This window comes from Emiliania huxleyi, assembly GCF_000372725.1.
Source record: "Emiliania huxleyi CCMP1516 unplaced genomic scaffold EMIHUscaffold_53, whole genome shotgun sequence".
Lineage (NCBI taxonomy): Eukaryota > Haptophyta > Isochrysidales > Noelaerhabdaceae > Emiliania > Emiliania huxleyi.
This window is the reverse complement of record NW_005198017.1, coordinates 205,636-215,752: the sequence shown is the minus strand read 5'-3', so window position 1 is coordinate 215,752 and position 10,117 is coordinate 205,636. Positions and strand designations below refer to the sequence as shown.

At 60.8% G+C, this 10,117-nt stretch overlaps 2 protein-coding genes across 2 annotated transcripts; both read left to right on the top strand.

The window, feature by feature from the left end:
- Window positions 1–4,702: 4,702 nt before the first annotated feature.
- On the top strand, window positions 4,703–5,515 carry EMIHUDRAFT_212582 (hypothetical protein; the record flags this gene model as incomplete). The annotated part of the gene is made up of 1 exon (XM_005765870.1): window positions 4,703–5,515. The coding sequence occupies one exon, from the start codon at window positions 4,703–4,705 to the stop codon at window positions 5,513–5,515; it is 813 nt and encodes a 270-aa protein (XP_005765927.1).
- A 3,625-nt stretch (window positions 5,516–9,140) lies between these two features.
- Window positions 9,141–9,816, top strand: EMIHUDRAFT_212580 (hypothetical protein; the record flags this gene model as incomplete). The annotated part of the gene is made up of 4 exons (XM_005765869.1): window positions 9,141–9,173; window positions 9,244–9,316; window positions 9,388–9,481; window positions 9,546–9,816. 4 exons carry the CDS (start codon window positions 9,141–9,143, stop codon window positions 9,814–9,816), a joined length of 471 nt encoding a protein of 156 aa, XP_005765926.1.
- Between the last annotated feature and the right edge of the window lie 301 nt (window positions 9,817–10,117).

Here is a 10,117-nt window from a genome sequence, read left to right as displayed (position 1 = left end):
GTGCATGTTGTACATGTGACAAGGGGGCAACGCGTGCAGGGCGAGAGGGCGGCTCGACACGCCTGCTCCGCGGCCTCCGTGTTGGTGCTCGGAACGAAATGTAGAGGTCCTCCTTGGTGTGCGCGAGATGCTTGTACAACCCGTCAAGGCCTCCCACCGTGTCGAGCCGGTCAATCAGCACGCCGACGTCAGAGGAGCAGAGTGCCGACCCGGCGGGCAGCCGCTCATGGACGCGACGGGCACGCTCAGGCACGCCAGGTGGGAAGTGGTGCATGCCGCTCAGGAGCGCCACGAGCTCCTCCTCGGTCTTTAGAGGATACAGGTTCGCGGCGAACTCGGTCATGCCAGAGACTAACGAGGTGAGCTCCATCGCGGCGCGCTCATAACAAGGAGGCGCGTTCTCCGATCTTTTCTCCGATCTCCAATCTCCAATCTCGTGGGGGAGGCGTGTCAGGGGGGGGATCGACGTCCTTCCAAGGGATGCTCTTTTCCTTTCACACCTTCAAGCGGATCTCCACCCTCTTTTCGCGCCATTTTGCAATCTCCAGTCGGCCACACGATTCTCGAGGCGCCTTTGGCGCGAAGTCAACATCTCCGTCTCCGGCCTGAGATCTCGAGGTGCCGATGGCGGCAGCTCAAGATCTCTATCTTCAGTTAAAGATCTCTGAGTTTTGTGAGAGATGATGCTGTTTGTGGAAGATCTCTGATCGGCATCTACGATCTCCACTCAACAAATCTACTGGTGTCCCGCAGAGATCTCGATGTATGCGCAGAGCGTAATATCGCTCGGCTCGCGCGCGCGGCGGGATGTGTGTGCGTTGCGGCGCGCGCACACTGGGCAAACGCACACACACCGTCGCAAAAAATGCGCCTGAGTGCTGAGTGTGGCCTGTGGCGGGGTCACTATATATAGAGAGTTCAGAGCGCCATCATCCGCGCGCTCGGCGCACCTCGCTTGTAACGTACATGCACCGATCCAAGTTCACAAAGGGCCATAGTCCATAGTCCATTTTAACCCGCGGGCGACGTGCCGCGACTCTCCGACTGCCGGGCGGCTTCCGCGCGCGCCCTCGCCTTCCGGTCGCGTGTGTCGCGCCTTCAGGACGCTGGCGGCGGGTCCGTGGGCGGCAGCAGCCGATCGGGCAAGCCCCAGCCCTCGAGCCGCGCCTTGAGCGAAGCGGCCGCCGCGGGCGCGGCGGCGAGCGAGGCGGCGATCAGCAGCGGCGCGAGCAGCTCCACGCCCGCCAGCGCGATGGCGGCGTTGCCGAGCGTCGGGTTGATCGCATCGACCAGTGGCGCCAGCGGCGCAAACGCCTCGGCCAGCCGCGCCACGTCGTCGTAGCCGCGGTGCGAGAGGTTGAGCGCCGCGAGGAGCGTGCCGAACGCCGCGAGCGACAGGCCGAGCTGCACGCCGGAAAAGGCGACGGCGGGCACAAAGACGCGGAAGTACTGGTCGACCAGCTCCCGCTGCCGAACGGCGCGCTCCTCGGCTGACCACGACGAGCCGTCGGTCCACAGCTCACGGACCTTCTCCAGCAGCGTGCCGACCTCATCCAGCGCGGCACGCGGGTCGAGAGGCGCCTCCTCGCTCGCGGCCACGACGCCGGCCCGGAGGGGCGTGCACGGGCGCGGCAGCCCGGGAAGACTGTGTCGCGCAGCAGGCGCCGGCGCGAGGTGGCGCGTAGCAGGCGCCGGCGCGAGGAGAAGGCCGCACGCGGCCGCGACGACGAGAAGCATATATGTGTGTATGCGAGGTACTGTGGGTTCCGCCTCCCCGGGGGTAGGGGATCCCTCCAGCCGAACCCAGGCGTGTCACGCTCCGTGTCACGCTCCCATACCCCCCCAGTGTCCCGCTCCCATACCCCCCTACCCGAAGAGACCCCGGCGCCCGCCGGCAAGTGTGCCGGCGGGCATGCATGCCCCCACGCCAATCTGCTCGGCCATACAGTGCCCGCCTTGTCCTCTTGAATGGGTCGTAACGGCTCGACGGTGCTCCCGGACCGAACACCCCCTGAGAGGACGTTCGGTCTGTGAGAGTGGTCGGAGTCCACGCCAGCTTAAAAGAGATAATCAAATAGGTTCGTCGCGTCGTCTAGCCACGCACCTGCTAGCTTGGTCATGAAGTTAACCACGCCAGCCATTATTAATTACATAGTAAGAAAAAGAATTCTAACACTCAGTGTATCATTGGAACGTCTGGTCTACTAATCTCTCGAACCCACGGTCACGCTCTGTGTACTAGAGGCGCCTAAGAGGTGCATGACCAGGCGCACTATGGTTGACCGGCGCAGTCAACCGTACCCGTCCACCGTGGATGCGCTTTCGCCCGCCCTTGGATATCTTGCGAAAAGCCATCCGCTGCTTGTTACGGGCCTTCTGCTCTGCACGACGTTGCACGATGCGGCATTAATCTTATCGGCGGCGCGCGCAGCATCATCCATGTTTCTTAATTACATAGTAAGTAAGAACTTAATACTACTATTAAAGGTACCAGGTACTCCCACCCCTGTAGTCTCTTGGCCCCTGGTTCGTGATCTGCTGCTGCAGTGCACGCGCCTATTCTTACGTCCTGGGTCGTACCCACGTACCGTGACCGGTTGATACGGCTTGGACCACCGATAAGTCCCGTCCGCGTTCACCACGGGCGCATAGGTGAGGCGTGATGCAGGGGCCGGAGTCCACGCGATCTTAAAGATCGTACTAAGTAGGTTTGTCGCGTTGTCCAGCCACTCTTCTGCCCGCTTGGCCATCAAGCCTTGCTGAGTCTGCCACCTGCGTTGCAGCTTCGTCTGGCACACGAGATGCTCTCTCTCTTGTTGTATGAAAAAATTTAAATATTCTTAGCTTCGCCCTTGCCTCCGACGCTGGGGACAGAACCACACCAGTATCAGACCAGAGGGACTGCCCCCCTCCCCCACCTGCCCTGCTTACACAGGATAGCATGCCCCGAGAGCGGCGACATTTGGCAGGGGTAACCTGGGAAGGAGGTTTGGTTGTGCTTTTTATTTTTTGCTCTCGGGGGAATGTTCTCTGCGCCCATGGCCTTCTGAGGTTTCGTACTAATGACGTCCTTCTTGGCACTTCGGGCGTCGGTTGTGCGTATCTTTTTGTGTCTAATTCCCCCGGTAATGTGTTACTGGTATCGGTCGCTGAGTGGACACTACCTCTAGACCATCATCTAGGCGCCGGCTGAATCACGCCCGGCAGCCTTGCCGACGTGGTCGTCGTGCCCACAAGAGATGCCGTTTAGTTGCTGGACAACCTTCCCGACGTCGCCGTAGTACGCGAAAGCGGTGTACTTCTGAACGGAGGCGCCGAACTCGCACTGGGCAAAGGCAGTCAGCTTGGCCCCGAGCTCGTATAGGCGTCGGAAGCCGGAGGTGATGAAGAGAGAGCCAGACCCGCGGCCGTTCTCGTCGAACAGCCCGCGCAGGCCGGAGATCTCGACACAGCGTGGCGCAGGGTGTTCAACAATGAAGGAAACGTTGTGCGCGATGCACAGCTCAAGGATCTCGAGGACGCGTGCACGCTCGGCGTTGGTCCGCCGTTGCTCGCCGACATGAGCAGGGGGCAACTCGCTCTCAGTGGGCGCAATGTTGTCTATGTAGACAGCGCCATTCGTGATGAGGAAGAAACCGATGCCGTCGTTGTCTTGCAGTCGGCTCCACTCGAGGAGAGTGGCCACGTTCGCCGCGAGCCCGTCGAGGGCGGCGGCCGGGACGAACTTGCATTCCGTTACCATTGCATCAGCACTCTGTTTAGCGCCATGTAGGAGATCCCGAGTTTCGGAATGCTCCAAGGCTTTGGTGGGCGTGTCAGGCATGGCCTGAGCAGTGGATAGCGTGTCGGGCTTCACAAAGGGGCTGACGCGACCAGTCGAGTCGCTGCCACGTGCAAGCCCCACCCGGCTGGCGGGTGGACCAAGGGGCGTGCCGCCCCGCTTGCTCTAGGTGAAACGTCTAAAGGACGAAGATGCACGGAGGTGCGACCAACTCAGTGAGTATTACTCAGCACGACGGGCGGAAAGGTCGGGCACTAGACCAGGAAGGACTGGGAGAGTGTGAATGGAGGGACACGTGTGTGGTTCAGACGCACAGCTCGCCTCGAAAATTCTGTGTACCTGTGTTAGTGCCAGTGCGCGCCAGTCCCGTGCCCAGTGTAAAAAGAAAGAAAACGGACAACCCAAGGGAGGCGCAGCGGCCCAGTGTTGTGCGAGGGAGTTATGTTGAAAGAATCGCCGGCATATTTGTGAGTCTATCGGTAAGCGCGGGTTAGCGCGGGTTAGTGCTCACTAACCCGGCACGGGTCAGCACGGGTCAGAATGGGTTACCATAACCCGGCACTAACCCGGCACTAACCCGGCACTAACCCGGCACTAACCCAGCACTAACCCATGCGGCTGGGGGGCATACGTCAGCATGGGTTATGGTAACCCGAGACTAACCCGGCGCTAACCCGGGTTAGTCTCTCCCTCGGACGGCTTGGCTGCAGCTGCCCCTTGGTGCTCTCCGCGGCAACGCCGTTATCGGTAAGTTGAGCGTGTAAGGAGTGAGTCTATCGCGTACGACCTGGTCGAAAAACTCGATATGTCGAGGTTTAGGTTGTCGAGGTTGCGCCCAACCACAACAGATAGTACCCTGCCTGACATATTTTCCTCGCCCCTGTTTGGTGACCTGGTGCCGCAGAAGCCTCGCGCCGATCAATGCTCCGCGCCCTCCCTCTCCTGCTGGCGCTCCCGCGAGCTGCCTCGAGCCTCTGCGTGACGCCGCTCCGCGCATCACCAAAATGGATTGGTGCGCCTCTTCTGCGCCGCGCAGGCACCGCCACACTTTCCATCGCCGAGCTTGAGCAGCGAGAGAGGGCGGGCGAGATTGTGGCCGGCGTGGGCGAGGGCCGTGAGCTGCCGAGCCTCTCTGGGATCAACACTCTGCCGGCGCCGCTCCAGGCCCTCACTGTCGTCGCGATCTCGGCTGCCATCGGCGGCCTCACCGTGGCGCTGGCCGGCCCTGTGTTTGATGCCGCGAGAGGCAGCGGCCTGTGGCAGCTCTCTCGGCCGACGTGGCCGCTCCTCGGCTTCATCTACCTCGCGGCCGGCGTTGCCCACTTCACCGAGGCGGAGGGCTTCGAGAACATCACGCCTCCGAACGGTACCTGGGGCTTCTGGTACACGCCCTTCTCACCCAGGGCGAACGTCTACTGGACCGGCGTGGTCGAGATCTTTGGCGGCGCGTGGATGCTCTTCGGCGCCGGCGCGGCGCTCGCCGGCATCGCGCTGCCCTCCTCCCTCGGCCCCGTCACCTCAGACGCAGCGCTGACTCTCTTCCTGCTCACCGTCCTCGTGACGCCCGCAAACCTGTACGCGCTCACGCACAACGCAAAGTTCCCGCTTTCCGTCGAGACGCCGGTGATTGGCCACGCCGTGCGGCTGCTGTTCCAGCCGGTCCTCCTCGCGATGTTCTGGGAGATGGCGCAGCCCACCCTTTTCGACGCCAAGGCCAACCTCGGCCTGCTCTGAAGGATCGGCTCTTCGCACGAGCGAGTGACGGATAAAGTCGTGTGAAAGAGCTGTGAAAGCGAAAGTGTCGAAATTAATTGCCCGCCGCAGGCGAAGAAAATTTTCAGGGGTTTTTGGTCCCCTACGCCGAAGAAATCGAAGATTTCGGCGGGCGCCCGACGCGGTATGGAGCACGCGCGCTGCCCGGCATGCCTGCAGCATCCAAACGAGACGCACGGCGTCGCTCAGCCGTGTCCACGCGGCTTCGCTCCTGTCCTAACCGGCGCCACCATCTGGGCGGCTGCTGCGGAGCTGCTGCCGGCGGTGCGGCAACTGGCCGACAGATACAACGCTCAGGGCACCCGCCGGCGATTCACTGGAAAGGAACGAAGGCGCCGCTGTCGGCGATTCACCGCCGTTCGTTCCCGTCTCTCAAGCTGGCTACACCGTCCATGGACGAGGGAGACGTCGCCTCCTCTTTCGTCCCGGGCACTGTTCGCGCCGGAAGGCACCGTACACTGCGAAGTACATTAACCTTCATCCCTCCTACCGCCGGCCGGGAGTGCAGCCTTCGCCATCGCTGAGTGAGATTATCCTCGACTTTGGCACCTGCGAAGTAATGAACAACATGCAGTACGTCATATGCAATGGCGCTATGACAGCCCTGCGATGGGCGTCCTCGACGCAGACGAGGCGGAGCTCATCTGCACGGCGCAGATCGCCGACTTTCTCTCTCTCCCTGCGCGAGTGGTTGCGCCACCGTGGATGAGGCATATGGGCTGGGCAGGGGAGTTGGTAGAGGAGGTCGACTGAGGGCGCGAGGCCGCCAATCGTCACAGTCTGCTGCTGACTGTCGGTCGCTGACTGGTTGCGCATTGCGCTGGCCGCGCAGCGGCCTTTAGAAAATTTTGGCCGCAGGCCTAGGTTTTGAAAGATCAAGAGAATAAGCGCCGGTGAGGCTTTGAGAAGCTGCCGTTTGCGGCTTCCTAAGTCAACTTTTCGAGAGGAACGTTTTGGCTAAGCTAGAACTTCTCCAAAATCGCGCGATCATCGAGTTTTGAGTCAATAATTATGAAAGGAAAGGGAGAGGGAGAGTTGTAGCTTAGCCAATCGATTCAGCGTGCTCTGAAACGCCCAAAACCGTCGAGTTTTTCGCCGTGGTCCAAATAGAGAGCTTAATATTTTGATTTTCTTGGCCACGGCCACGATTACCCGTCACTCGCTCGCACCCTTTGAGAGAGAGAGACCCTTTGTCGTTAGTGTTACCCTCCGGCTGTGTAGCGTGTGTGAAGGGTAGCACAGGCGTCCGAATTCAGACGGTTACGAACGAACTTTTAGCTTACTGTGGGAGAAACTGAAAAGGGAGAGCGGGGTGTGTCTCCCTCTCAGTGTATGTGGCTCTTCTTACGTGGCTGGGTTCACAGCGATACTAGTAAAAGGAAAATTGGGAAAACACTTGACGGTCGCGGCCTTCCGACTCGCGCCTCCCCTCACTGGCACTATTGTAGCCCTGGCCGGTGCGCGTGTGAAGTTGAAGTTCCGGAGTGAAAATTCGAACGCGTTCTCTCACGGTGACAAAAAAATGTCCACCTCAGAGGCACCTCCGGAGGCAGGCCGCCGCACGCCGGCGACACAGCTCCAGCTGTCGAGCTGACCCGCAGCTCCTCTCAGAGCGGGAACTGTGACGAAAGTTGACTGAGGCGGTTGTCAGGAATCATCATACGGATCACATGGTGGGTCTCTCATGACGGGAGACCGCCCGACCACTCCTGGGTGGCACTGCCACCGGTGTCGCTCGACGTCCTGTCGACAGCGTGCCGACAGCGACACAGACCATGTGGGACGCGTCGAGTATCGACCTCTACTGCTTACCCAGCCTTCGAGTGTATCCTGGCTGTGGTCCCACACCCACTGGTGTCCATCTCAGAGACCGCAGGAGGTCATGAGGGTCGATGGGAGTGCCAACCCCACAATGCCTAAAAACCCAGCCCAGTACACACACGTATTGCAAATGGCTCTTGTGTTGTTGTTGCTCTTGCGCATCACATCCTTGAGTCGTCTGATGTGTATAGGTGTGTACAAGAAACTATTTCTGAACGCCTAGACGCCATTCCTTGAGGCTTGGTTATGTGAGTGGGGTGGACCCACAGATCATATGCAGGAGCAATAGGGAAGAAATCCGCAGGTACGTTTTGGAGCTATGAAGGGTTAAAGTTGGAGTTCCGAGCAGCTCCTCGGGGCCGGTCGGGGAGGCACTCTCGGGGAGGCTTCTAGCGCGCCAATCACTCAGCTAGCAGCTCCTAGAAGGCCGAGGTGTAACTCATATGATTTCAGATATATATGAGTTACTTCACTTTGGCTTAAACCGGCTGTGCCCGAGCTTGACGGTGCGCCACGCTGCCACCACCGTTGCTCCGTTGGCCGCTCGGGCCTCACCTCACTCTCTCCGGCCCCTTCTCTTGGGTCTTTGTCACCTAGGTCCTCCCCTGTGCACAGCTCAGAAGATATCTTGGGTCCCTCTTCCTAGCCCCTTATACACACTTCTTAGCTTTAAGGAGCCGCATACACAAGACAGCCTGACTACGACAACAAAGTGGCCGTTTCACGGAGCACCGTGTTGCCTTCGGTGGCAGCGGTGGCAGGGTGGTGTGGCGCAATAACAACCTCGACCCGCGAGCCCTTGCTTGGCATGCTAGCAGGGGCATGTCCTGCTTGACCAGGAAGGCCAGTCTCTCCACCTCTAGAGCCTGGGGCGGCGAGATTCAGCGAGACTGCTGCGATTTCCCGGCTCGCGACCCGTCTGCTGTGCGAGCAAAGGCGCACTTCGGGCGCCGTGGGGGGCGCAAAAGCGCGTTTCACGCTGCACATCTGACTAAAAGCGCGTTTCACGCTGCACATCTGACTAGATGCCTCTTGTGTTGTTGTTGCTCTTGCGCAAGAGTAAAGAAAGAAAGAAAGAAAACAGACAACCCAAACGAGGGATAGGGGAGGAGGACAGGGTCCACACCAGGACCTGCACGAGCAGGATTTTGGAAGGACGATAGGGGGACAGGTGGGCTCTCCTGCTCCTGACAAGGGACACGACAGGCTCGCAGCGCGGTGCACGGTGGAATCCCAACTCCACTGGCGGTCTCATCTCAGTCTAGCGACCTTCCTCCGGCTTCTCACCCGCAAGTCTCTCACTACCACGGGCACACTGACACAGGGGTGGCAGGGGCGGCGGCATGAGTCTCCCACATACTATGCGGGCCTCACTAGAGGTGCGTCCTGCGCGTGTCCTCGCCCTTGGGAAGGTCTTGAGGGGGGAGGGGAAGGGGCTGTGTGTCTGTGCATGCATGCATGTGTGTGTGTGTGTGTGTGTGTGTGTGTGCGTGTGCGAGCCGCCCTGAACGCCACGCGCGAGAGTAAAAAGAAAGAAAGAAAACAGACAACCCAAGGGAGGGATGGGAGGACGGCACGCCGCCACCACACAGGGATAATAAATAAATAAATAGAGCAGACATCTCCAGGAGAGATGGGCGACGCACGAACACAGAGGGACAGTGCGCACCCCGCCCCGCTCGCAAAGCGTGCAGCACACAGCAACACAGGGATAAGAGTAGTGATTAGTGCTGCTTTTCTTTCCGCAAGCGTCAGAAACAGACAGATGGCAGCTCCATCAAAGCCCGTCTTCCCAGCGGTCCGCTCGCGCGCTCGCTGATGTCGCGCGCCTGCACCCCGCCCATCACACCGACCGGTGGCGGCCACAGGCGAAAATAAAGAAGCTGATGCAGAGCGACGACGACGTCGGCCGGATCGGCCCGGCAGTGCCTGCCGTCGTCTGTGAGGGCCCTGCCCCGTGCCCACACGAGATGAGATGCGCGCGTCCCGACGCAGCACGACCCTGCTCGCAGCGAGATGCCTCGAGCGCTTCATCGGCGACCTGGTCGATCGGGCGGCAGCGGTCGCGGAGGAGGAGGGGGCGAAGCTGCTCACCACAGCCCACCTGTGCGCACGCCCCAACCCGCGCCGGCGGGCGCAGCTGGCCGAGGCCCCCGCCTCTCCGTTGCAGGGCCAAGTGCGTCGAGGCGGAGGAGCTCTCCTTCCTCCAGAGCACCGTACACGCCTTCAACGCCGCGGGCGCTTCGGCAGCACCCGCCAGAAAGCGCACGGGCGGCGGCGGCGGAGCGGCGGCAGGGAGCAAGCGCCGCGCGCCGGGAATAGACAGCGCATCGGCCTCGGAGCTGCAAGCGGCCGCAGCCAGCCTCGAACCGGCGGCCGCAAACGCTATGGTGGGTGCCGACCTAGCACTGGCGCAGGGGGATGACGACTACGATGACTGACTGACCGTTGTGCGTTGACTCGATCTGCGTGAGACATACACATAATCTTGATGTTGTATACTTTTGCGTGATGGGGAAACCTACGTAAACGCCCTGGATGGCTGCGCGCTGTGCCTGTGTGGCAGTCCCGAGTGGCCGCGCCATGGTCCGCGCAGAGGTGAGAGGAGCGCCAGAGCGTGAGATACTGACGTATATGCGTGGTGAGGCGTGGGCGTGTTCGGGAGTGGTATCGGACACCGGTGCACTTGCTGGCTCCAGCGAGCTCGGCTGAGCGGGCCCCCCATTGCAGCGCGGCGGCTGT